The sequence below is a fragment of the Ambystoma mexicanum genome, chromosome 8 (genome assembly GCF_040938575.1).
Source record: "Ambystoma mexicanum isolate Mex_15411 chromosome 8, UKY_AmexF1_1, whole genome shotgun sequence".
Lineage (NCBI taxonomy): Eukaryota > Metazoa > Chordata > Amphibia > Caudata > Ambystomatidae > Ambystoma > Ambystoma mexicanum.
Genome location: NC_090929.1, coordinates 521,416,396 through 521,444,370, shown reverse-complemented (window position 1 = coordinate 521,444,370; position 27,975 = coordinate 521,416,396). Strand labels below are relative to the sequence as shown.

The 27,975-nt window shown below is 47.5% G+C and overlaps 1 protein-coding gene across 2 annotated transcripts in view; it reads right to left on the bottom strand.

The window, feature by feature from the left end:
• Positions 1-22,331, bottom strand: part of TNFRSF14 (TNF receptor superfamily member 14) — a 661,986-nt gene extending 639,655 nt beyond the window's left edge. For both annotated transcript variants that reach the window (XM_069610212.1, XM_069610211.1), the window contains exon 1: positions 21,924-22,331. In XM_069610212.1, the coding sequence (XP_069466313.1) occupies positions 21,924-21,953 (30 nt within the window). In that variant the 5' untranslated portion in view covers positions 21,954-22,331. The remainder of the gene's footprint in view (positions 1-21,923) is intronic.
• Positions 22,332-27,975: the final 5,644 nt, after the last annotated feature.

Below are 27,975 nucleotides of genomic sequence, written 5' to 3'. Positions count from 1 at the left end.
GGTGTGCCACGGCAAGAAATTGATGGTATTGAAACCAGAGAAATATATGAGTTGTACCAAAAGAGAGGGCTTGCTGGCAAAGAGCGCTATATACGAGTCAGGAGATAGGTGGTGTCTAAGCAGAAAGGTGACACTTCACCTTCAGAGCCTCCTGAGGTAGAGCAGGGAGAAATATCTATGGGGTTTCCTTCCCAATACCAGCCAACATATGCTGAGTTGAGAAAAACAGTGAGTGCAATGTTGGAGGCTGAATCTGGGTACACTCATTCTAAATTTGAATAGGATTATGGCCAAGTCCCAGCAGTGTCGGCTCGCATACAAATTGACAGACAACCTCATGTTAATGTAAAGATATTTTGGAGGTCTGGAAACACACAAGAGGTCCGACCTTTGATTGATAGCGGGCGGAGGCCTCATTGATTCATGGAAATCCTTCAAGGTTTAAAGGTCGACACTTTACCATTACTGGACTGGGTGGAAAAGAGACACTAGTAGTACAATCAGGAGTGGAAATGAAGATAGGCAGGGTTTGAAATTGAGGGCAGCTGGGAGCTATGTAGCTCCTGCTTTTAGCATAGTAGAGGCTGGTTAGCTTGACGCCAACAGCTAAGGCACTACTTTTAGCTCCTAGGGCCACCTGGTGCCTTCCAAACATGTAAATGTGACATTAACATTGAGTATTTGAGACTGTTAATAAAAATGAATTGGATCACATCTAATACACATTTAAATACAAGGGTTCATACAAAATGGACAAGAAGTTAACGTAGCATCTCTGGTAACTCGAGGTTCTCCTGTTGTAGCTCCTGCCTACTGGATGACGCCCGACACCCAGGAGCTGGTTTAACTCCTGCTCATTGATTCGCAATTTCGAAAGTTGGAAAGGCAATTTGAAAAAACAGAAATATCAAGTGTTGATTGTCCCGATACCTGAATACATTATTGGATTTTACATTTTTAAGGGTTGACTCTAGGGATAGGAGGTAAAACTTATCAATTTGGAGTGAATGCATTCACTTGTACACCTGTTACTGTAGGCAAAGTGAAGATCCCTCCGGTGCACGTGCCATTGGCCACGAAACTTGCGTCATTGAAACGAATACCGCATTCCCGGGGGGCATAAGGACATTTCAGACACCATTAAAGTATATGTGTAGGCAGGAGTATTGAGGCCAGTCTCTACTGCTTGGAAAAATCCCATCTGGCCTCTTAAAAAAGGGGTTGGAAGCTCAAGGATTACTGTGGACTATAGAGTTAAATAAACACACTCCGCCTTTAGTTCCTGCAGTGCCAGATACTATTACCTTGATTGAGAACATACAGAAGTTTAAAGGAACCTGGTACTCTGTACTAGATTTGGCAAATGCTTTTTTCTCTGTGGCTATTGCTGAAGAGTGCCATGAGCAGTTCTCATTTTCTTGGGGTGGGCATCAGTACACCTTCACAAGATTGCCTATGGGGTACTTGCATAGTCCCACCCTTTTTTCACTGGTTGGTGGCAGAACACTTAGATAAGATAACATGTAAGCCTGACATACAGATCTCACATTACATTGATGATATTCTGATTCAGGGTAAATATGAGCGCAGTGTGCAAAATCAATTGAAGCAATTATTGATGGATTGAAAAAGGAAGACTGGGAAATTAACCCTAACAAGATTCAGGGGCCAGCCGAGACTGATATTTTTGGGGAATTCAATGGCAGAATGGGCACCCAGAGATAGTGCCAAAAGCCAAACAAAAGATACTTGAATTTACCACTCCAATGAACAAGAAACAGGCTCAATAGTTTATAGGGCTTTTTGGGTTTTGGAGACAGCATATACCACATTTAGGGCACATTTTGGCCCCACTTTAGAAAGTGACACGAAAGAAATATGAATTTCAGTGGGGCGAAGAGCAGCAGAGAGCATTTGATTTGGCAAAGGACACAGTGCAGCGTGTGCTTGATTTGTGGCCTTTGAAGTCAGGGGAAGTGGAGCCAAATGTAGCTGTACAAGAAAATTATGCTAACTGGAGTCTATGGAAGAAGCAAGACAATAAGCGAGTCCCTTTGGGATTTTGGAGTCGCAAGTTACCTGAGGCAGGTGATAAGTACACTCCATTTGAGAAGCAATTGCTAGCATGTTATTGGGCTCGTACTGATACAGAACAATTGACAGTCAGTCATGCTGTACTGATTAGACCCAAGATACAAATTATGCAATGGGTGTTGAGTTCTCCTAGGACACACAGAATAGGACATGCTCAAGAGGCCAGTGTAAATCACATGGAAATGGCACATTCAAGACAGAGCCAAATCAGGAAAGGGTGGGTTGTGGAATTACATGAGCAAGTGGCTAATATACCACCGGTAGATTACATACCACAGGAAGTGACTGAAGTACATGAGTCTCCAGTGAAATGGGGAGTACCTTATGGAGATCTGACAGTGGAGCATACAGAGCATTCCTGGTTTACCGATGGCTCTGCTCGCTATGTAGGAACTGCTACTGGAAAGCAGTGTCATACAATGACAAGACAGAAAAGATCTTAACAATCTCAGGGAAAGGGAAGAGCAGTCAGTATGCATTCCTTAAAGCCTTGAAACATGAAACACCTGGTCAAAGCCATTTGTACACAATTTTGTAGTCAGTGGCCAATGGGCTAGCTATGTGGCTGCCAACATGGCAGAAGAATGGGTGGAAAATACATTCAAAAGAGTTGTAGGAAAAGGAATGTTTGCAAGATATCTGGGAAATGCTATCACAACATGAAGTAACAGTGTATCATGTGGATGCACACTGTACTACCGACTCTATTCTGTTGCAGATGAACACACCAAGATTTCATCTGTGAACGCAGAGGCCCAGGAGGATGATTTGGATGGTCTGGCCAAGTGGGCTCACTAGAAAAGTGAGCACTTTGGAGAAAAAGCTACTCGCAGGTGGGCACACACTCAAGGGATCAATACCCCTTAAAAAGTAGTGAAGACAGTTATTTTGCAATGTCCTGTGTGTCAACATCAACAGCACAGACCCTTCCCTCATATTGTCCAGGGCACTTTGTGAAGAGGCAAGTTACCAGGTCAAATCTGGCAGATCGATTATATCGGTCCCATGCCAATCAGTAAAGGCTGCCAATATGCATGCACCATGGTGGATACTTTTTCTGGATATTTGATGGTGCTGCCATGCAAGAGGGCCACACAATTGAACACCATTAAGTTGTTAGACCAGATAATATTGCATTCTGGAGTGCCCTTGTAAATTCAGAGGGACAATGACATGCATGCATTTCAAAGGCAAGCTAATTCAGGAGTATTGTCAAGAGACCAATTTTGATTGGCTCTACCATGTCCCATACCATCCACAAGGGGTGGTCCTGATTGAGAGAATTAATGGGCTGTTGAAAGAGCAATTGCTTAAGTCAGGGAATGGGAGCCTGGTAGGTTAGCATGAGCATGTTTGATGCGTTCAAAGTGTTGAATAATCGGCCAGTGGCGGAGTGTGAGACTCCTTTGACGCTTTTATTGATGCCTACTGTGCAGATGCAACCTAATTCAGAAACAGAAAGCTTGTTGTATTAGGAGTTTACGCCAGGTACCTTAGCTCCTTACCAAGCAACTCCAGAATCTGCAGGAGTAGATTTGCATGCTCAGAGAGAAATCATATTAAAACCCAGAGGTATAATAGTAATTGAGACTGGGATGAAGTACAAATTCCCTCAGAACACATGGGATTGATTGCCCCTAGATCTGGATTGGCATTGAAGGGCATCCAAGTAATGGGAGGAGTGATATATGCTGACTATCAAAATCATTTTAATGAACAGTGGAGATCAGATATTGCCTATCCATGTAGAAGACAGGATAGCCCAATTGATTGTCATGCCTGTTCAACTGTCCGTGATCAAAAAGGGAGAGCCCCCTACAGTGTTAACTACTCAGGGGTGGGGCGTGGATTTGGGTCATCAGCCCGCATGGTACCGGGTGAAAACGTGTGTGGAGAAGCCCAGTGGCTGACCTGTACCCGCAGATGTCATAGCATCAGACAGAGACAGAGTGGTGTTAGTAATGCAGCCTGGCAAGGAAAATGGGACTATGTTCCTGCTGGAAAATTATACTTACGAGAATGATTATCAACACGGATACGCTTTTTCTGGGTGTGCTTTACAGATTCTGTGTCTGGCTGGTGTGAGTAATTTTAAATGGACTCCCTTTGGATGAGTCAAACGACACCATGCAAAAGCAAAATGCCATATTTGCGCAAACATTCACAGGGAGTCTGAGGATGAGGAATGATGTTTCTGAGTTACTTGATGCCGACATACCCGTCAAAGCAGGTACGAAGAAACTGATTCGATTGAGGATAAATCAAATACACAATGGTCAAACAGAAAATATCTGGATTTAACTGACCCGGGAAATTTTAAATATTAATTACTTTTGTTTATCAAAATCACATAATGGAATGGACCTACTGACAACCTGTCTGGTAGCGGTGCCTTCTTCAACTTTGAGACAAATGTTTAGTGTGATACATAACGACTCTTCAGTGGAGGTTAATGATGTCCATCAGTCATTTTGGGTTTATGAATATTTCAAGTTCTGGCAGGAAACCAACAACAAATGGAGAAACCTAACTAAATTCTATAACTATCGTATTGCTAAACGATATACTTGCTTTCTTATGACTTGTCAGCCAGAGGAGGTTGGCAAGTGTCAACAATTGAATATAAATAAAGAAATCCACCGGACTGTGCTTGAAGAACAACTATGTGCACATGTACCAACGGGACCAACACCATGACTTATAATAATCATACAATTGCGGTTGCTAGTCATTTGAACCATGTTAAACTTTCCGGAGGATGGTTATTCTTGTGTGGGAATACTACTTTTACCTACATTCCTGCTAACATCTCTGGAGGTCCATGTGAAGTTACACGTTTACCAACCTCGTTTCCTTTGCAGCCAGCGATACCTAGAGTAAAGATATCAATGTTTGAATCTGTAGGGCTACACCCGGATTGCGATTCAAATGTAAAGTTATTGTCTAAATATGAAGTATTAGCTCTTGATTACTCTTTGGTGGGAGTCTGGGGATAAGCTGCCGGGGGCTGTAAATCCCTAATTAAGTTAGCATGTTTAGTAGTGAAAGGGTTGAATCATATCTCTCAAGCCTTCGAAAACTTTGCTATCTAAAAGCAATTCATGAGAAAATCAGTTTTGCAGAGTATAGCTGCTATTGATTACTTATTATTGAAACATAATTCAGAGTGCAATACTTTTGAAGGACTTTGTTGCTTTAACATGAGTGACCATTCCCAGTCTGTGCAAAACCACATCAAGAAATTGAATGATTTAACAAAAGGAGGTTATTTCTTATCATTCTGGGAACTGGTGGGATTGGCTGTTTTCATGGATGCCAAATATTGGTAAAACCCTAGGTTATGCCTTTGCTTGCATCTTTATTATCTGGATGATTTGTATTCTATTTTGTTGTTTTGCAATGTATTTCTAGCTTAGCTATAATGCTTTGCAAATTTCAAAAGCCAAATTTAGTGCCACTGGGCTATGGAAGTCAAATGTCCAAGGGTGGAATGTAATGCATTAAAAAATATAATCTCATTGACTCAAACATGGAGTCTGTGTGAAATGCATGATGGGTGCAGCAGTTGACATTTGACTCCAAGCCTCAGTGAAAGTGTAACATCGTCTACACTTTCTAAAACAGTAGAAAAAAATATTGTTTTTATTCAGGCCAGTCAAGGTTTGTTTTGCATTCTGCAAGGAGCAGAAAGCATTTCTTTCGGCAGCCATTAGAAACAGAGGGTGTTTACAGCATAAACCGGCCGGGTAACTGTGAAATGCTATTGGCAGTTGGTAGCTCTGGAAAATTACTGTCCTGCATTAGATTGATGGACACTGAATGAGGTTGGCAGAGAGAGACACAATCACTTCTGCTGGGCTGAGAGAAGGCAGCCATATACTGTCCGGTCCGTTCCCATGTGCAGGTTTTCTGTTTGCTAAACTGGGTTTGGGAAGCTGTCCAGTCAACTTCATGGCAGACATGAAGTGGAGCGCATATTTGCCAAATGGTGATGTAACCTTTTCTATAATTTTTGTTTGTATTGTGTAACATTTGAGTTAATAAACGGCTAGATAAGTGCCCGTTTATTTAACCTACTTGAGAGAGTAAATGAGTTCTTGCATTCCAAAAAGCACACTGCCTTCCTTGTTTGTGTATTTGGGAAAAATGATAAGACTTTCATACACTTAAAAGTTTGCATATCAAGCTAGCAGACATTATGGATATAAATGAATCTTTAAAATGAGCCTTGTGCTACTCCACTTAATTGTCTTGGTAGCAGGAGGATGATTTGGTAGTGAACTGGGGGGTGGGGTGTCTTGGTTGCATTTAATGTCCCATTGCAAGAAACAAAGACAAGTGTGAAAACATTGCTGACCAAGATGCCAGAGAATGAATGGTTGGTACTCGTGCTCTGATCAGGGCCCTCCCGACAATGTAGTAGAGCTGAGAAGTCCTGGACTGTTCTAAAATGTGCAGGTTATCTGCACTATGGAGCTGCCCCCTGGCCTCGCCCTCACGGTCGGTATACAACTGTTTAGACAGAGTACTGGTTGGATTACTTACCGCTTATCTTCATTACTCCCAATTCTACTATTCCACGTCCCAGTACTTACATTCAAGAGGCTCCAGCTTCTTCCAGGAACCCTTTTCCAAGCCTTTCCTCTGTTGACTTCCCCCTCCGCTGGAGCTATAACCACCCCTCTTTCCTTGAGGCACCAGTTTCAACTCTCCAAGCACTGTCGTAAGACCCTTCCACCCCCCCCCCACCCCCACCCCGAGGTTGGACATCCATAATGGGACGAGGAAGGATAGGACTAGGGTAATGAAGATTACTGGTACGCAATCCAACCATTACCTCCACGTCCCTCTAAAGCCAAGGCCATGACGAAGAGGGCAATGACTAAAAAACCTACCAGACATCAAATAGAATGCTCAATCAGCCCATCATCAAGTGTAGCATGCCAACAGATAATGACACAGAATGGAACCCTCCCACCCCAAAGGAAGTAGATCTGGGAGCTTTCTCGTGCATTCGATAATGCCTAATCAATATGTCGGGATTGGCCCTTGTAGCATCCCAAATGTCTGGCTGGGACATAACCTGCGCATTAGCCCAGGAGGAGACCCTCTGCACCCCTGTATCTCTCCTGAACTGATCCCCCAGGAATCACTCCACTTGTTTACAAGCAATCATTTTAATCATTCCAATCATCTGCAAAGGTGGTTGCGGATACCTCCTGACCACTTCCTTCAACGTCAAGAGTAACCAGTGTGTTGTCTGGTGTCCGAATAGCCTTAGAGAGGTCAAGACACCAAAACCACCACTTTAACATCAAGACAGACGCAGTCCTCATCCACAGGAGCGTGAGGCTCTAGATAGAAGGATGTTAACACAATTTATTTTGTGTGATCTATGAAACTTTGAGCAAACCTTGAGGACAAAGGAACTGTCCCCTCGCAGAATTATGGCCACCTTGCGGACCTAGATAAATGGTAGACAGCACCAGGCTGAGGTAACGGTGTCTATCAATGTGGCTTTTATTGGTAGACATTTCAGGTCAATTGATGCTATGGGCCTCTAAGGGAGGTTTCTGCAACAGGCTCAGAACAAGAGTTAATTCCACCCAATACCATTTCAGGACTTCAGGCTGAAATACATCTAAGGAGTCTTAACACCAGCCCTGACTCTGGGCAGTGGGGGATCAATGTTCCTTGGATGCATGGAATGCAGGCCATTGTGCACGAAAGGAGGGGCGCATAGAGGCCCTCCAAACCCTGTTAAACCGGAACTTTAGAAAGACAGGGATCCCACACTCCAGGGCCAGAAGATATGCCACAAAGATGGCCCATTGACGGTCATATGTCCAAGCGTAGAGGATCTACAAGCCTTCTGGACCACCTCTGCAACCTTAAAGATATAGGCTGTGTTTTTGCAATCCCCTCCTTTCACCTTCCAGACCGCCCCTATTGAATAGGAGATAGGATAATTGAGTTGTCCTGCAGTGGGGTGTCAAATGCAGCAACAGCTGCATCAATAACCAAATCCTCCTCACCTAGGCCAGGAAGGCATCACTGACATCGGTGTGACTTGGCACTCCCTGTTATCCCTAAGCACTTGTGAGATAATGGAACTAGGAGGAAATGCAGAGACTCTAGTCTCGGCCATCTATCAACAGAGCATCTACTCCCTATGCCCCGTGTATCCAGATAAGGAACACAATTTGGAAATTATAGCCTTCTTGGGGGGTGGGGGGGCGGGGCAACCATGTATATCCAGGGACCCCTGAATTTTCTATAGATTTCCCCAAAAAGATTGGCTGTTGGAGTGTCAAATCCTCTGCCGCCGGAAAGACCCTTCTGAGGCTGTCTAGGTTTGTACAGTAGCACTCCTGATATGGACCACCTGCATAAAGGATACGTGCTTAATGGATATTGCCAAGTCCCACAGCAAGCTGGACCTCAAACAATTCATTGGCAGAGCCATAGTACCGTCCATTCGTACCACTATCGCTTGGTTCCGAATCATGTTCTTAAAGGACACCCATGCCCTGCCCAAGGCCGCAAATCACTTCCAATCATAGGAGAATCTCCAGAAGCGTCAACCGTCCAGCCTCGGGCACTGGCATTTGTAGTACAATAGTAGACAAGACCACTTACGTTTGCGTATGTGATAGGGAAGACCCCCAGTGCGGATTCTTCTGGATAGAATCTGTGACTGGGATTTTGGAAGCTTTACTCTTCTGATGCAGCCATTTCACCGTGGAGCATCAGAGAGCATTACCCAGTTGCTGTGGAGAATGTAGCAGCCTCAGGTCCTATCCAGAGGTAAATTCACTTTCTTTCCTTAAAACCGAATTGTGCTCCGATGAGCTGAGGAGACTGTGAGGGAACCAAGTGCAGATCAGAATCCACAGGTAGTTAGAGACTGGCAACCTTCCATAGGGGTAGACGGACTGTCTTCCTACCCTTGGCCCTGACCATCTCGTTGTCCGAGTAAGGAACCTCTTGATGTAGGGTCTCTACCAGAGGGGCAACAGTTTCATGAAGAAATTAGGCAAAAAGGCACACATCGGAATTGGTAACGTATTTCCCCCGTACTGCAACTATCATGAAGCGCAGGTGGCTCCAGAGAATAGGGATGACATAGTAGTCATCCTGGAGACCCATCTACAGAACCAGTCCCCTCGAGGAATGCCAGAAAAGATCTTTTGAAGACTCTCCATCTTGAACGTCCTGTTCCTCACAAGGGTTTTCCAGTACTTCAGGTCTATAATCAACTTGTTGTGTCCTGGTTTTGGGCACCTGGTAGATTCCAGAGTAAAGCCCATTCTTCAGTGTCTGATGCACTCTTACTAATGTATCCTTGTGTAGCAGTTCTTGTCGGCCCGAAAGCGATGGCCCTGTTCATGTGGATGTCTGATGGGAGATAGCGACCTCATCCCTGGAGGGGGGGGGGAGAGAAGAATTGTATTCTGCACCCCAAATGCACCGTGTTGCAGGCTGAGAGAACAATTGGTCCCATATCCTTGAAAAGGGAGCCAGTATGCCTCCCACTGGCTGACAAATTGTCAGGACTACGGCCAATAAGGCAGGGAGATGGTCTTCCTGAAAGGGCCTCTAAGTGAGGTTTGCTATGGTCACCTTTATAAATAGGTAAGAATTGTTTTCTTTAGGATAATAAACCTTTGGAGCTAGAGGCAGATTTCTTCTAAAATTGTCAGCATGTGTACCTGCTTTGAAACTCTTAAGGACTCAGGTTTTCAATCATTGCCAAACCGTCTCTGGCCTACGTACAAGCGTCTTTGTGCTGAAGACTTCCGGTTACCCTCTGATTCCCAATCCTCGATGCACAGCCAGAGACAGTGGCTCCTATGAAACACCAGAAAGGTTGTGTGCTGCAGACCTGCAAGGTTGGCCAAGATATCCACCCCAGCAGAGACTGCTAGCCTGACAACATCTCTTTGAGGCAGGCACAACTTTGCCAGGAATTGTGGCAAGGCAATGTGTTCCAAATCTGCCCCTAACCTCTCCTGTAGATCCTCCCTTTATGAGGTGGAAGATGAGCTGGAAGAAGAGGAAGAGGGCAGTGTGGGTGAGCGTGGAAGGAGAAGAGGGTGGGGAGGGAATCATAGTTGTTCTCTTGCCTTATTAATATTCATTTGTTATTGTTTTGTAAAAGGAGGAGCTTGTCATCCACCTTGGACTTCTTCCCCTGCTAACAGCGGTGCAAAAAGAAGACTCTGTGAAACTACATCCATTTTAAGTTAGCCTAAACCCTCCATTTTGTCCACAGACTCCATTTTGAGTCTCCTATTTTCTCAGTTTACAAGAAATATGTTTACGGCATAAGAATGCAGAGAGCCCTGTTGTTGCACATAAATACTTGGCTTGCGGTTTGTTCAGCCTTGGACCTTGAACAGCTAGGCCCAAGTGAGAGAGGAGATAATATATGCCTTCCTTGTCTCTCAATGCTAAACGCGTGGGTCTCAAGATATATGTGCCAATGATTAACAACGCAGGAGCAGTTCTGTGCATACCAGGAAAGGGGTATCCTAAATAAACTACAGATGCACAGTGACCTTTGGTCAGACAAACATAGATTAGATGAGTGGGAATGTGTCCTGACGCTTGAAACAGCTTGAAATCTGAAAAGATTAAACTATGCAAATAAGACACTGATGAGAAATGTATGTTTATGTATGTTTTTGCAGAAAATTCTACAAGTTGCAGGAAACCATAAACTATCTGGGAAATGACAACCTCAAAGTCAATGTGTATAAAAGGCGAAGGGATCTTGGTGCAAAACATCACTACGACTGTACTTTGTTGTAGATGAACCTGGGTCCGCTTGAAGCGAAATATATTTTACCTGTGACTGTTGGTCTTATCCTATTTGCATTTACCAGTTTTTGGTCTTACAATTTGTGCCGGGACGTGGGGCCCTTTCGAGGATGATCCATCACTTTCGAGGACAGAGTGAACGGATGTTGGGACTAGTGAGTACCAGTGAATCCTGCTAATCTGAGACAAAGTTTCTCGCAGCTGCTACTCGTGATCCGCGTCCATCTCTACGGCCAGTGATCATTCTAGCAAGAGTCCCGAACCATAGCTGCAACTTTGTTTTCGCTCTTTTGAAGACTACCAGCCACAGAGTTAGTTTGATGGGGGATTGCTTTTGATTGGAATTAGTTGAGTTTGTTCCAAACTGGTTGTACACAAAAATATTTGCCAGGTGAGAGACTGAGTTAAGAAATTCTTGGTTTTAGTAAGATGCGCACGTGTTGGGCAGAACTTTGCTGCAATAAAAAACAACTCACTGGGTTAGAATATGGTCAGCCTGCCCCACCTGAGGGTTTCCCAGCCAATGAAATGTATATGTAACGCTCACCTGACTCCCACGGAGGTGCTGGTCTAGTCTGGGTTGCTGTGGCCTCTTTGAGCGTGATGCGCAGAACTCGGAACACTGACTGAACAGGACCCTCAAATCTTGCTGGTCTGGCCCATAGGAATATCCTTCTACAGATGAGAAAGGGGATTAACAGTCTGCAGAATAGTGTGCTTTCTCCCCTCTTTCCCCCTTCGTTCTTCTCTAACTTCCTCCGAAATCCCCGGTTGAAGCTCACCTTATGGTTTGAAAGGATGAACTCTCCATCCTGCTTCTGGTGCAGGGGCGTGTGTTTGTCCAGTTACGTCACTGGTTTTCAGAATGGCGCTGGCAAAATCCACTTCACTTTTCCGAGCGGAACGCAGTAAGTATGAAGATCTATAAGTTCAAGTGTTGAGCCTCCTTTTCTGTTGCCTTCCTAACCTGTGATCTGTCCTTTATTTGAGGTGCAGAATGAAGGCGATGCGTTGAGGGATTGAATTGCCGATGGTAAACTCAGGTGAGTTAGCGATGGGGGCGATCCCTCTTAATGTCTTTATATTCCTCCAGTAATGTCTTTTGTCCTTTCCCCATAGGGGCCGGGCTGCGGTACCTGCCAACGAAGCGGCGCTGACCCGAAATGAGGAATGGTCCACCAACAGAAGGCCGGTAAGTGTTATGGCGAAAATTAGGCTTTCCTCAAATGTTCCTTCTGCTCACCTTTTGTCTCTTCTTCTCTCCCCTAGGCGCAGAGATGTGGTGACCGGTGCAGACAGTCGCGGTGGAGCCAGAAGAACTCCCGAGGACAGGTGAGTGAAGCGCGGCGCTGCAGCGAGCAACGCAGTACTTTTAAATGAAAGTCTTTTCTCAGGAACGCTGGCGTGAAGGTTCCGGATGCAGGTAAGAAGTTTGATAAAATTCTTGGTTTTCACCTTTCTCTTCTCTTCTTTCCTTACAGGTGTTCCAGGATCGAGGCGGGCGTGCTTGGAGACCAGATGCAGGAGCAGACACGGTGAGCGTTCAGCTGCTTGGATGCAGAACAACGAGAAGCGTGAGCTACTGTCTGGGCGTGGCTTAAATAGCCCCCAAAGTAGTTCCAGGTAAGTATCCTTCCCTGGCCACGCACGAGTGGCAAAATAGTCCCAATGAAAAAATAGTCCCTTTCAGGTCTCAGGGAGGCCTGAATCTTGCAGCATGGTCTGCATTAGGTAAGAGCACAAAACACCTTCCTTTATGAGCCTGGCACCTATGGCGCCAGGACTGATGTCCAACATGAGCCTGGCGCCAACTGCACCAGGACAGAGTCCAAAGAGCCCCTATAAGGGGCTGCTGGGCTTTTACCCGGGGGCATGATGCCTGCTCCCAGGGGTGCTGGGCCTGGCCTGGTGCTCCGGGGGTAGGCATCATGACAGCACTCCCCCCCCCCAAGGTTGTTCCCTCTGGAGGTTTCGGTTTGTTTGGGAAATTCTGATGGAACCTTTTTACCAGCCGAGGTGCATTTACATGGTCGCTGGGTTCCCAAGACCTTTCCTGAGGCCCGTACCCTTTCCAATCAATTAGATAGAAAAGTTTTGATTTTGAGATCTTAGAATCCAAAATGTTCTTCACCTCGAATTCAGGCTCCCCATCTATCTGGATTGGTTCTGGTGGCTTTATCAATCTGGTTCCTGGTTGCACTGGTTTCAAAAGTGACACATGAAAAACGGGGTGAATCCGCATTTTAGCTGGTAGATCGAGCTTGACTGCCACTGGGTTAATTATAGCTTTGATCGAGTAAGGGCCCAAATACCTTGGATTAAAAGTTTGAGGTCCCTTGAGCAATAAGTGTTTGGTAGCCAACCATACTTGATCCCCTATTTGGTATGGAGGCGCCTCACTCCGATGCAGATCCGCATTCTTTTTGTATTTCCCTTTCGCTTGTTGCAAATGTGCAGTTGCATCCTTGAAGGCTTGAGTTATCGTGGAATGCAAATGGTCCACTGCGGGCATTTCAAGGCTCAGAGGCGAGTCCAGGTCTGAAGTACGAGGGTGATGTCCATATAGGGTATAAAAGAGGCTTTGTCCAGTTCCAGAGTGTACCGAGTTATTGTATGCATATTCGGCCACCCATAAAATATCCTTCCAATTACCCTCCGATTGGTGCAACATACATCGTAGGTATTGTTCAAGGGTCTGGTTCGTTCTCTCTGTCTGACCATCGGTCTGTGGGTGGTGGCTGGTTGAGAGTCTTACGTCGATTTGTGCCAGTTGACAACACTTTCTCCAAAAATGAGAAATAAACTGGCTTCCCCGGTCGGAGACTAGTATGGAAGGGAATCCATGCAAACGGATGTTATTTTCGAGGAATTCCTTGGCTAGGACAGAAGCTGAAGGTAATCCTTTCAACGGAATAAAATGGGCCATCTTGGAAAATAAATCCACCACAACCAGAATTGTATTGTATCCATTACAAGGGGGCAGGTCCGTGATAAAATCTAGTGACAAGGTGTGCCAAGGTGCTGGTGGAATGTCTAAAGGCTGAAGAAGACCGGCGGGTTTTGTCTTTTGGCCTTTGTTTTGGGCGCAAACTCCACAGGACATCAAGAAAGATTTAATATCCTTTCGCCAGGAAGGCCACCAGAATTGTCGTTTAATTTTTTCCTCAGTTTTGGCAATGCCAGGATGTCCTTCCATCAGGGTATCATGATGACGGGAAATAACCAGTTCTTGCAATTCCTTTTCTGGCAGAAATAAGCGTCCTTGGAAGTAAGGTAGGCCATCTTTGACCGAAAAGTAAGACCCCCTTTGGATCCAATCCTGCAAGGCTGTAGAGTCCAGGAGTTGTTTTACCCGTGCTTGAATGTCTACAAGGGTTTGTAAAGAGGTTATCCCCAAAATTCTTTGTGCGGGAATTATCGGCACAGGTTCTGAGTTTGTGTCTATTTCTCCCATTCCTATTCGAGATAGCGCGTCCGCTTTGCCATTCTTACAGCCGGGGCGGTAAGTGATTACAAAATCGAACTCAGTAAAGAACAAAGCCCAGCAGAGCTGACTTGACGATTGAGCCTTGGCAGTTTTTAAATATTGTAAGTTTCGGTGATCAGTGATCACGGTGATGGTATACCTGGCGCCAAGAAGATAATGCCGCCACGCCTTAAAGGCGGACTTAATGGCTAATAATTCCTTGTCGGTGATTGCATAATTTACTTCAGGTGGCGAGAACTTTCTGGACCAAAATGCTACGGGGTGCAGTTGGTTGGTTTCAAGGTCTCTCTGAGACAGGACAGCTCCCATGGCTAAGCTGGACGCGTCGGTTTCGACTATATAAGGGAGATCGGGACGCGGGTGCTTCAAAATAGGTGCGGACGTGAATTTAGCTTTCAATTCCTGAAAGGCCTGTTTGGCTTCCTCGGTCCATTCGAAGCGTTTATTTTTTCGCAAGAGTGCAGTGATGGGTTGTACCACACGTGAAAATTCCGGGATAAATCTGCGATAAAAATTAGCAAAACCAAGCATGCTTTGGACACCTTTCACCGAACTAGGTGATGGCCATTTGAGGATGGCATCCACTTTTCGTGAGTCCATTCGGACCCCGTTAGGTGTCAGGATGAATCCAAGAAACTCAACCTCGGTGGTATGGAAAACGCACTTTTCCAGCTTTGCAAACAGTTTGTGCTGGCGCAATTTCTCAAGGACGGCCCTGACATGCTTTCTGTGATCAGATTCCGAAGAGGAGTACACAAGAATGTCATCGATATATACGACAACACAAACATCGATGAGTTCCCGAAGGACATCGTTCATGAAGAATTGGAAGGCAGCAGGCGCGTTGCACAACCCGAAAGGCATCACCTGGTATTCGAATAATCCATATTTTGTACGGAAGGCCGTTTTCCAGTCGTCGCCTTCTTTTACTCGCACCAGATGATAAGCCCCCCGGAGATCTAACCTGGTGTATACGCAAGCGTCCTTCACCTGGTCAAGGAGTTCAGGGATCAGAGGCAGAGGGTAACGGTTTTTAACAGTTATCTGGTTCAATGCGCGGTAGTCGATACAAGTTCTAAGGTCGCCTTCTTTTTTGGGCACGAAGAACAAAGCCGAGGATGCCGGAGACTTTGACGGGCGAATGAAACCATTGGCTAGGTATTGATCTAAATATTGTCCCAAATGCAGATTCTCAGGTTCAATAAGGGCATAAATCCTGCTACAAGGGGGTTGTGCACCGGGCACCAGATCGATTTGGCAATCGTACGATCTGTGGGGAGGTAACGTGTTGCCTGTTCCTTTTGGAAGACGTCCTGAAAGTCTTGGTATTCCGGAGGTAGTTGCATGGAGACAGAGGTTACAGACGCTAGACTAATCTTCATATTTTCTGGGTAGCAGGTTTGTGCACAAGCCGGGAAGGTTATTCTCTTTGCTCGCCAATCAATTTGAGGATTATGTGTCTCTAACCAAGGGATTCCGAGAATAACCTGAAACTGTGGAGCCTTGATTACATCAAACACAACTGCCTCCCGATGGCCGTCCGGACCTATAAGTGTCACCTCAGCAGTGGAATGTGTTACCGGTCCAGAGGCAATTTCGGTTCCATCGACTGTGGTGATGACATCTTTGCTGGTTTTAGGACGCACAGGGAGGTTAATCCTAGAGACCAATTCACGATCCACATAATTTCCTATAGCCCCACTATCGATGTATGCCTTTATTGCATGCAACCGCTTAGGCTGTTCCAGATCTACGAGGACCATTGGCACAATGAAATGCGAGGTCTGAGAGTTAGTTTTCAAGCTCGGCAAGCGGACCCCTACGCTTGTCGGGCATGGTCGTTTCCCGAAACAGAGTCTTCATGGTTTTTATCAGCGGCTCCTACCACCTTCTTGGGCGGTTTTGCCGGGCAATCTCGTAGAAAGTGTCCAGAGGACCCACAATAAAGACATAATTGCATCTGCCGTCTTCTTTCACGTTCTTTTTGAGTTAAAGGTCCTTTAACCCCTCCGATTTGCATAGGCTCAGAGACATCAGCACCCTTGGGGTTAGCGTGGGTCTTGACCAACACCCGGGTCTCAAACTTGGACCAATCTGCTTTTCTGTTTTGAAGTCTGTGATCCAATTGGACCACTAAGTCTATTTATTCTGTGCATTCTTGGGGCGGATTTACAACTTGGGCTAGGACATCTTTAAGTTCTCCGCGTAGACCTCGATAAAATAACGTGATTCTTTTATCCTCTGGCCACCCAGTTTCCACAATTAGTCTATTAAAGGTTGCAATGTAGGATAGGAGGTCCTGATTGCCCTGTCGCTGGGATAGGAGTTCGTCATCCAGAGCCTGCCCCTGAGAGTGTCGAGCAAATAACCTTTCCATGCTTGCTTGAAATCCTTGAAAATCACGGAGAATCGGGTCATCTTGAGTAACCAGTGGAACTGACCTATCGGCAGCACAGCTGCTGAGATATGACAATACAAAGGCTACCTTGGTCTGGTCATTAGGGAAGGCCCCAGGTCTGCATAGGAAGTGCAAACGACACTGATTCATGAATACAGCGAATTGTTTGGGGTCCCCAGCAAAGCGTTCGGGTGGGGCCAGCGGCATGTTTCCAGGTAGATTAATCTGCACAGGGTTACTGGTAACCACAGGAGCGGGGTTCCCCCCGGAACCGGGTAGAGGAGTGTGTTCAGCTTGACCTTGCAAAAACTGTCTAGCCAGGTCACCAGTTCTTTCCTTTGAAACAATCACTTCCCTCCTGAGAGCATTAGTCTCTTGACGAGCGGCGTGTACTTCGGCCCGTAATTCCCCCAGTACTTGGGCCAACTGATCAGTCTCGGAAGTTTCCATAGCGCCTGGGTGGGAATTTGTGGGAGGGCTTTGCGTTCTGTAACGCTCACCTGACTCCCACGGAGGCGCTGGTCTAGTCTGGGTTGCTGTGGCCTCTTCGAGCGTGATGCGCAGAACTCGGAACACCGACTGAACAGGACCCTTAAATCTTGCTTGTCTGGCCCGTAGGAATATCCTTCTGCAGATGAGAAAGAGGATTAACAGTCTGCAGAATAGTGTGCTTGCTCCCCCCTTCCCCCCTTCGTTCTTCTCTAACTTCCTCCGAAATCCCCGGTTGAAGCTCACCTTATGGTTTGAAAGGATGAACTCTCCATCCTGCTTCTGGTGCAGGGGCGCGTGTTTGTCCAGTTACTTCACTGGTTTTCAGAATGGCGCTGGCAAAATCCACTTGACTTTTCCGAGCGGAACGCCGTAAGTATGAAGATTACATAAGTTCAAGTGTTGAGCCTCCTTTTTCTGTTGCCTTCCTAACCTGTGATCTGTCCTTTATTTCAGGTGCAGAATGAAGGCGATGCGTTGAGGGATTGAATTGCCGATGGTAAACTCAGGTGAGTTAGCGATGGGGGCGATCCCTCTTAATGTCTTTATATTCCTCCAGTAATGTCTTTTGTCCTTTCCCCATAGGGACCGGGGTGCGGTACCTGCCAACGAAGCGGCGCCGACCCGAAATGAGGAATGGTCCACCAACAGAAGACCGGTAAGTGTTATGGCGGAAAATTAGGCTTTCCTCATATGTTCCTTCTGCTCACCTTTTGTCTCTTCTTCTCTCCTCTAGGCGCAGAGATGTGGCGACCGGTGCAGACAGTCGCGGTGGAGCCAGAAGAACTCCCGAGGACAGGTGAGTGAAGCGCGGCGCTGCAGCGAGCAACGCAGTGCTTTTAAATGAAAGTCTTTTCTCAGGAACGCTGGCGTGAAGGTTCCGGATGCAGGTAAGAAGTTTGATAAAATTCTTGGTTTTCACCTTTCTCTTCTCTTCTTTCCTTACAGGTGTTCCAGGATCGAGGCGGGCGTGGCTGGATACCAGATGCAGGAGCAGACACGGTAAGCGTTCAGCTGCTTGGATGCAGAACAATGCGAAGCGTGAGCTACTGTCTGGGCGTGGCTTAAATAGCCCCCAAAGTAGTTCCAGGTAAGTATCCTTCCCTGGCCACGTACGAGTGGCAAAATAGTCCCAATGAAAAAATAGTCCCTTTCGGGTCTCAGGGAGGCCTGAATCTTGCAGCATGGTCTGCATCAGGTAAGTGCACAAAACACCTTCCTTTATGAGCCTGTCGCCTGTGGCGCCAGGACTGATGTCCAACATGAGCCTGGCGTCAACGGTGCCAGGACAGAGTCCAAAGAGCCCCTATAAGGGGCCGCTGGGCTTTTACCCGGGGGCATGATGCCTGCTCCCGGGGGTGCTGGGCCTGGCCTGGTGCTCCGGGGGTAGGCATCATGACAGTATATTAAATACGGGTTAGGAGCAATTGTTTTTAACAGTGTTTGGCACAACAGACCAGACATGTAACAAATTTGCCACAAAATGGTTCTTTTGAACTAGCAAGAATACAGCATTTGGAGTCAGTATTATTAAATAAAAAAGCTAGGCCTGCCACTTTTGATTTGATTCTGCATTGGCGCAAAGAAGCCACTCAACGCCTCAAAAGTAGGGAAAAATATGCTTGCAGACATATTACCCAAGCAGAAAAGGCTTTAGCGCATGACCAGCAGAAACACGAAGGGGGTATTAGGGCCATGGACAGGAACTTCCAGCTAAATGTAAATGAAATATACCTGTCAAGGGACTTGTGCATGTCTGATAAGTTAATGGACAAACTGCTAAGTGAGAGACAAGCTCCTCCTACAGCACCAGCACCACCCCCTCTCTATGTTCTGCCACGCCTCTGCCAGCCCAACCACAGTCGCTAACTCTCGACACAAGCCCTAACTCTTGGCCCCTACCCCCTTCCACACCAGAAGCACCTTAAACCTCATCACCAACATCCCCTATCACTTCCAACACTCCTCTACTTGAATATCACAGTTCCCTCAGTAACCAGAGAGCTGTGACTCGTAGTGCAGTATCCACTGAGTGAAAAATAGCATTGAAAATGTGCAGAATGCAGAAATATATATATACGGAAGGGCAATGAAACAGCCGCTTCAAGCTCTCCAAGTGATCATGAAAGCATTCCTGAACAGAAAGTTCTGCTAGAACAAATGGGACAATACCTGGTGCAGATTTGGGGCGATTTTACCGACACCGCTGCCCCACAGAATTTACAAGATTTCAATTATCTGGCCTGTACCCGGGATATACCACTAAAAATAGACAAACACATGTTGAAATTATTTTCCTTTAAACGAGAACTGGACCAGCTACACCAATCTAAACTAGATAGAGATGCTGGTACTACACCAAACCATACACATTAGAGATAACGAAGAAATGTGCATTATCATCAGGGATGCTCTCAGGGGATTTCAGATGTCTCTCCCTCCCCTAAAGAGATCATGACACTTTTGCCCAATATTCCCCATCAATTCAGAAAAAAAGTGTTACAGATAATGGTGAAATACTTGCAGGATGAGTGTCTTAAAAGGAAATTATGTTGCTCAATATATATACACACACCTTTGCAGAAAATTACATCCACTTCACTATCTCTTGATTTGGCTGTACTTTTAAATAACAGACTTGATAACCTGACCTTACAGTTACCAATGATATGATATGATATTTGAGGGAAGTACCCCCTATTCACATACCACATAAACAGGCACGAGGAGCGAATGCGGCGATCCAGCAGTTATTACTGAGGAGAGTTATCTCGAGCAATTTGTATATGTCCCTTTCTCCAGGTCGGAGATAAATTGCCTTAAACAATCCATCCTTGATATTAGGAAGAATCCTACAGGCTTCTATAAAGAAATGCAATCAACTTTGCTTTCTTCAATATTTATCTTAAAAGACAGAATTATTATTTTCTGTTATTTTACCTCCCGATTTATGGAAACAGATCAGAAACATATACGATTGTGAAGGGCTGGGTGGTACATGGGCCGATCTCATGAACACGGACAAGGAAAGGAAGGGGGCAGAGAGATCATCGCAGACAATACTTGCACTACCTAAACACATTCTTACAAAACTTAAAATATTGGTACCCGAGAAAAATATTAATTAGTTGCCTGCTTGCAACGGAAAACTGAGGAAGCAACTGAAATCTTTAATGGATATTTTCTGATTAGAGTGGACAGGATTTGGAGTACTGAACAGCGGAAAAGATTATTTGTTGATAAATATGTAGACATGCTTTTGCCTGAAATTCAGTGTCAGATCACAGCGTCGGAAAGTGCTTGGCAAACCAAAACCCTGTCTGAAAAGTTACATATTACTCAGTATTATGAGAACAGGGTGAGTAATTAGAAGGAGAGGCTAGAAAAGAAAAAGGTGGACCTGAAGACTGGAGTGCTCTTGCAACAAGTAGCTAGGGACCGAGAGGAGGGTATACCTCCAGGTGCTTGGTCTTATCCGAACACTGTCCCATTGTCCCAGAGGTTTGAACCTTTTTTATACAGCCTGTTGCCTGGAAACTACCACACGCCACATTCGTAACTGTGGATAGGCGTGTATGCCATTGTCTAGGAACCGCAAAGCATCTACTCTGGGCATGTGCGCGCCAACGCTACGTGTTCGCTGCTGCCACCCAGCAATAGCTCAGCAACCTCACACGTGTTCCAAAAAAGTATGCCTAACAAGAGCTTGGCGAGCACATGCATGCACGTGGACATGACAGTTGCCCTGCAACCGTTGCATCCCTGCACATTTTGCTCGTATCTGACCCTGGATCATGCACTAGGAGAGACTTCCTGGAGTCCTCTAGGCCTTCAGGAGAAGTCAAGCCTGCATGCCCCACTGCAGGTTTCACTTACCTCGGGGCCAGGACAGTGAGTCGAGCACACTGGGCCTCCCCCAGCTTGCCTGCCATCTTGAACTCTCATCTGCTGGGTCCTGACGCCCCGCAGGAGACCCAGCAGGTGCCCTCAAGTCTACTGCTCTCCCAAAGCACTACAGGAGGACCAAAAATACAAGGAACACCAACAATGGACCCACTGAGCCCTGCACAATGAGGAGGCTTGACACGTAGTTCCGGTAGGAGCAGAAAAAACTGGTGCTTTTTGGGAAGAGGGGCGGTTATACCTCGAGGGGAGGGGTGGAACTAACAGAAGAAAGGCATGGAAAAGAGTTACATAAGTAGAAGGGCTTGGAGGTGTTGACAGGACTTGGGCCGTATTGCAAGTGGTGGGGTTGGGGCAGAGCCAAGTGTGTTGTGTGTGATGCACCCTGAGTATAGGATGCTGGCTGCTTTGCATAAAAACAAAGTGCATTTTGGGAACATAAGAATGACTACGAATTTATCAATCATGGCTGTACTAGTAATTCAAACGTTCATTCCTTCTTTGCACGTGATGCAAACATGGTATGGTGCTCATTTCCTCTAGCAAAATAGTCACCCTGCGTCTCGTGTGTACACTCCAGCAGGACAGTTATTGCAGGAGCTTATTCAGGCCCAATTCTCCCCTTGCATTTTGCCGCAATATATAAAAAAAATCCACGAGCTACTACAACTCCGTGAATACTAGGCGGGTCAAAGGGGAGGAGGGTATACAATTGTTTTTATTACTCACCAGTAGAATGATGTAACAGCAGTGGTGCATTATTCAGCCAAGAGTCACGGCCCTGTTTAGATAGTTTATTCGGAGGCCGGACTTCAACTATTTGCGAAGCAGACTTAGTTCGGAATATTTCAATTATTTTTTCGAAACGCAGCATGTAGTCGTCAATAAGGCAGATGGACATTTGGATCCGTGCCAGCTTTCTTCGGTGATTCGGCTGTTCTTCTCTGGGTGCGGCCAGCAGCGATTGCCCCGGGTTACCTTTGTGAGTTGCCCTCGGGCATTGACAAAACTACAGTACCGTGTGCTGCATTGTTGTTTAATTACGCCGGAGACTACCGGAGACGGACAAGCCCCACGAAAGAAAAGCGAAAGTAAAAGAGACACGGGACTTTGCACACACAACTTCCGGTGTTATCATTGGCGGAAATGGAAAACATTTGAAGTGGAATCCCACGAGGGATGGGTTGGGGGTGGAGTTCAGAGGGGGTGAGCTTGCAGTTGAACTCCGATTAAAGGAAATGTTCGAAATAATATTTGGAAAATGGTGCACTTTCTTTCATGGCTCGAAAAGTCTAGGAACCAAACCTTGTTTGTGTACTTTTCAAAGCCATCTTTCTGAGCAGAGCATGCATGGACTGTCTACAAATATCAGAATTCATTTGCGAAAGACAATGATCACCGAGCCGGGAAGCTGGTGGCTTGGTGATCATTGCGTTTTCCAAATGGATTCTGCTCTGTGTACACAGTGCGCTTTCAGCTCTGTCACAGGGTCTACAGACCCTGGCGAACCTGGAGGATTGCCTCTTTGATGACCGAGGCGAGCCCCCAGGTTCGCAGAGGGTCTACCTTGGCTCCTGCTGTGATATAGGTAGGGGGTGGGGTGGAGCCAGAAGAGCGCTCATGGGGTCACTGTGCTGTGTGCGCTCCGCCCCACCCCCCCTACCTCCCTAGCACAGGAAGGCTTTGTTAAAAAAAAAAAAAAGGGGACAACCATTTGTTGAGCGCTTTGGGTGCGAGAGAATGGACAGATCCGTGATGCTTGCAAACGCGCACAGATGTTAAACTTGGGAGCAAAATGAGTCGGAATCATAAGCTTGTAGTGTGTCAAATTCACAAAGTGCTTCTTTAAAACTCGTGTTTACACGTCAGCTGCCCTTACCCGGTGTGATGTCGTCACTAACTCCTGTGTCACGTGGAGAGGAACACGGGGCGAGATGTGTTTAAGCTCAGGCAGTTCCTGAGAAGTGGTAACTCAATAAAGACGTGTTTGATCGAGTCTCCATGCGTCCGTTCCTTATTTGAGAGAGATCACCGATCGGCGAGACGGAGCATGTTGTAGGCTCATCCACATCTTCACACCCAGTTCCTCTAATTTACCCGAGACACGCCCTTTTTTATTTTGATCACTCGGTTTCGGGTTTTTTATTTATTTTTTTATAACGCGCTTAATACCAATAAGAGTCCAGTCTCTAAGCGCGGATCCGGGATTTGAACCGCTGTTGCTCTGTGGGGTCTTGCCCGAGACCAACACGTTGCCCCGGTGCTATCCTCCTTTCGCAGAGAGTAACAAACTGCTGTATTTCCATGAAAGAAAATTGTCAGTGGAACAGAAGCTCACAACCAAGCAGCATTTTCTAGCTCCTCGACACTCCCATCCAGGCACAAACACTAGGGCAGGGGGTGTTGCTAGGTCTGGAAAAGGCCGGGGCTACGCCAATGTCTGAATCGTCGGGACTCGGGTCTAGCTAGTCTTTTGGTTTTAGCTCCTGAGATTTTATCCAGGGCTACAACCAAAAGACCAGGGGCTATAGCCCCCTTAGCCCCGCCTAGCAACGCCTCTGCACTAGGGCCCAGATTTCTGACACAAGCAGGCACTGGAAATCGCAGAACAGACCGGACTCCTCACTGCCGGTGTTGTATGGTATCCTGCATCCCCATGGCAGCATGAGTGAGGCAGTGTTCGGCAATCTTCGAAGCCACGTTCACTTGGATATCCCGCCCACCCACAGATGGCTACAGCCATATAAACAGCGTAAAAATGAAAAATGTGAAAGTACAGCTTGGTAGCCCGCCCTCCAACAGCTCCGTTCCTAGGATTGGCCAGGGATGTCTTACGTAGACCTTGATTAACATATGTGCAGCAAAATGAAATGAACTACAAACACCAGGACTCACAGAAAATGACCTGAGAGCTCTTTATCAGCTTATTATTAAGGAACGTAAGTGTGCGTGAAGTACTGATGTCAGGTGAGAAAAAGCAGGCTTCAGGGTGTTCATTGTTAGCGGGCGATCCCGCCGCCCCCGTGAGCCCCCACACCCCCGTGCACACAGAGACACACGGAGACCGATGCTGTTCGTGTGGGCTCCCCGGTGGCTCTGCTGCCGCCGGGCGACGCCCCTTTATTTATATGGCACGCGACGGAGTGAACGTCACTCCGTCGCGTGCTTGCCCTTAAAGGGGCCACGCCACACTCCTCCTTTTCCATAACAACAAACACAAAGGAGGATACAATTGTTCTACGTTCTACAGCACACAAAACTGACTAATCACTACTTTACAGCACACACATTAGGAATCCCCCATTTATTGGCAACCACCCTGGATCCCCAGCGGTGCCTTCACACAGTCCGGCGACCCATCGCCAACATGACCCCAGATCAGTCCGTCACATAGTCACTCAGGTGGGCAGGTTTCCCACGCCCTGTTCTCGAACAGGCGAGTCCATGGTGGGGACATCTCCTCCACTATCGTCGGGTAGTTCTTCGCCAGCCTCTACTCGATTCGCTCCCGGGTCACCCAGTCTCCTAAAGAAACTGGCATTTCTGGTCACAGACGATGTCCCATCTGATGCAGTCACCATAGACCCCTTCACCGCTACAACATCCAGGGGGGCGGGCTCGTATGTGAGGGAGAGCTTGCCCTGCGGATGACGGTTCCTCACTAATACCTCATCCCCTGGGGCAATGTTGGGTGGCTTCAGACCTCTTCTCATGTTCTCCGCCCGAGTTCTTGCCAGCCGATCTTCCTCCACCTGCTCATTGTCAATGATGGCGGGCTCTCGGGCCCCTACCTCAGGTACGACATCCCGAGGGCACCTCTGGAAGAGGGCCTCCGCCGGTGCTACTCCCGTCGATGAATGGGGAGTGGTTCTGTATCCCCGTAGGAATACATACAGGGCCCTCTGCAGACATTCACCCTTGCCTTGGGCGATCCGGAACACCTTGTTAAGGGTGCGCATCATGCGCTCGGCCTCCCCGTTTGCCCTGGGCCAGAGGGGTGTGACCTTCCTGTGCTGAATGCCATAGTTCTTTAAGAGTTCAGCAAAGCTCTCACCCTGATACGGTGCGCCATTGTCAGTGCACACAACCGATGGAAGGCCATGGGTGGCGAAGATCTTTTCCACGGCGATCACCACGTCACCAAACGCCAGCGACTCCACAAATTCCACCTCCGGGTATCACGACCACTCGTCGACCATCACTAGGAAGTGCGTCCCTCTAGATGTAGAGCCGAAGTCAGCATGCACTACTTCCCATGGCTTGGTTCCCCTAGGCATTGTCTCAATGGATGGGTCCCGCTGGGCTGGGGATGCGGCCTGACACCACCGACACGAGGCCACAAACTCTTCTACCCTCCGCTCTAGCTCCGGGAACCACACCTTCTGGCGAAGCCGAGCCTTTGTTTTGGGCGCCCCTTGATGGCCCTGGTGGGCGAGAGCGATTATCTGTGGGATCTTCGTCTGTGGCACCACTATTCTGTCGCCTCTCAGCAGGAGTCCCGATTCCGAGAATGCAAGTTCTTCCCGCACCTTCCAGAGCTGTTCCAGTGCCACCCTGGCATCGCATGTTCGACGGTCAAGCGCTTCAAGCACCGTCTTCCACGCACCTTGTTGCATGGCCAGTCTTAGAATGGCGAAGCACTCGTCATCATTCGACGCCAGCTCCAGCTCCTCCACCTGCATGGAGTTGGGGGTGGCAGACTCAACGACGAGACGAACGTGTTCATCAGCCTCCTCCGCGGACACAGACGCCCAGGCATCCCCACATGGGTGACGTGACAGATAGTCTGCAGCGTTGCTTACACCAGGCCGATACACCAGCGACACGCCGTATTCAAGCAGGGCAAGCATCCAGCGCTCTATCCTTACTGGTGGTCTGGAGGAGGAGCCTGCCATGATGGGTAGCAGTGGTTTGTGGTCAGTGATGACAGTCACAGGACGCCCTAGAATGTATAGGCGAAAATGCCTGCAACCCCACAACACCGCCAGGGCCTCCCTCTCGATTTGCGAGTAGCGTTGTTCAGTGTCCGAGAGTGCCTTGCTCGCATAGGCTATTGGCCGAACTTCCTGCTCGCGCCCCACTTGAGTGAGGACCGCCCCCAGACCATAGGGACTGGTGTCCACGACTATTTCCGTCTGCAGGCTAGGGTCAAAGAACGCCATGGTGTCTTCTGCCGCTAGGGCACCCCGGATGTCATCAAATGCCGCCTGCTCGAGGGGCCCCCACTGCCACACGGAGTCTTTCTTGGTTAAAGATCTTAGAGGCTCAGAGCGGGACGCTAGATTCCTGATGAAGCGGCCACAATAAGTGACCATGCCCAAAAAGCTCCTCACCTCAGCGACGTTTTCAGGTGGGCGGGCCTCTCTAATGTCCTTCACCTTACGGGGGTCGGGTGACACCCCATCCGCTTTAAACACGAACCCAAAGAACTCGATTGTTGTCCTGAGGAATTCGCATTTCTCTTTGTGTAAGGTGAGTCCCAAGAGACGGAGGCGCTCAAATGTCTTTGCAAGGCGGGCCATGTGTTCTGCCTCTGACTTGGAGTGTACTAAGATGTCGTCACTGATGTTGATGACCCCATCCAGATCTGCTAATGCCCCTCTTATGATGTTTTGAAAAACTTCCGCTGCAGAGGACACTCCAAAACTCAGCCTCTTATACCGATACAGGCCCCGATGGGTGGTGAAGGTGGTGATGTATCGGGACTCAGGGTGCAGAACCACCTGATGATATCCTGCCCTCAAGTCCAGCTTGGAGAAGAATCTCGCCCCCTGTAATTCTGCAATGATGTCGTCCATGGTGGGGGTTAGGTGTCTCTCTCTTTTGATCGCCTTGTTGGGCAGGCGCATGTCGACACAAATCCTTACTGCATCTGGTTGTTTGGGCTTCCGTGCGACGACAATGGGTGAGACCCAAGGAGTGGGGCCTTCCACCTTCTCAATTATGTCCAGCTGAACAAGGTTGTCCAATTCCTGGTCTACCAGATCCCTGAGGTGAAACGGTATGCGCCGGTGCTTCAGAGCCACCGGTTGTATGGACTCATCAATGTGCAAGCGGACTGGTTCCCCCACTAACTGTCCAATGCCTTCAAAGAGGGATGTGTGCTTCTCCAGGAGCTCCTGGATGTCGTCAAGATATACGTTGTATGCGAATGTCACAATCCCCAAAGCTTCAGCAGCTGCGCAGCAGAGGAGCGTGTTGGTGCTCACCGGCGTGACGTAAAACCTTGCCCGAATGCCTGAGTTGCCATATTGAGTGTCAGCCACAAACACACCATCCAGTGGGATTGGATGGTTGCCTCCAAATGTGAAAATGCGCGCTCTCGGTGCCGCCAGCGGTGGTGGTGCCTGCATTGCATCATAGTGTTGCCTGGCCATCACGTTCACGGACGCCCCCGTGTCCACCAACATGGGTACTGAATCCCCATTGACCAGTACGTCGCATCTCGGCTGTCTCTTGGAGTGCGATTTCAGCATTCTTACGCATGACACGAAGAAAACATTCTCTTCATCTTCTTCTTCCTCCTCACCTTCTTGAGGGGGGCCATCGTCGGCCTGGTCCACCTGGGCAACGTTGGATGTTCTCTGGGGGCGGAAAGAGCCAGCCCGGAAAGGTCCCCTGGGGACCATTTTCGGGACCGTCGATCTGCACACTCTTGCAAAATGGTCTGTGCCCCCACATCGTCCACACTTCACTCCCGCTGCTGGACAGTCTGCTGGGTGCGGGAGGTCATAGCCACATTTTAGGCACGAGGACTGCGCCACTTGGGGCCGTGGACTTT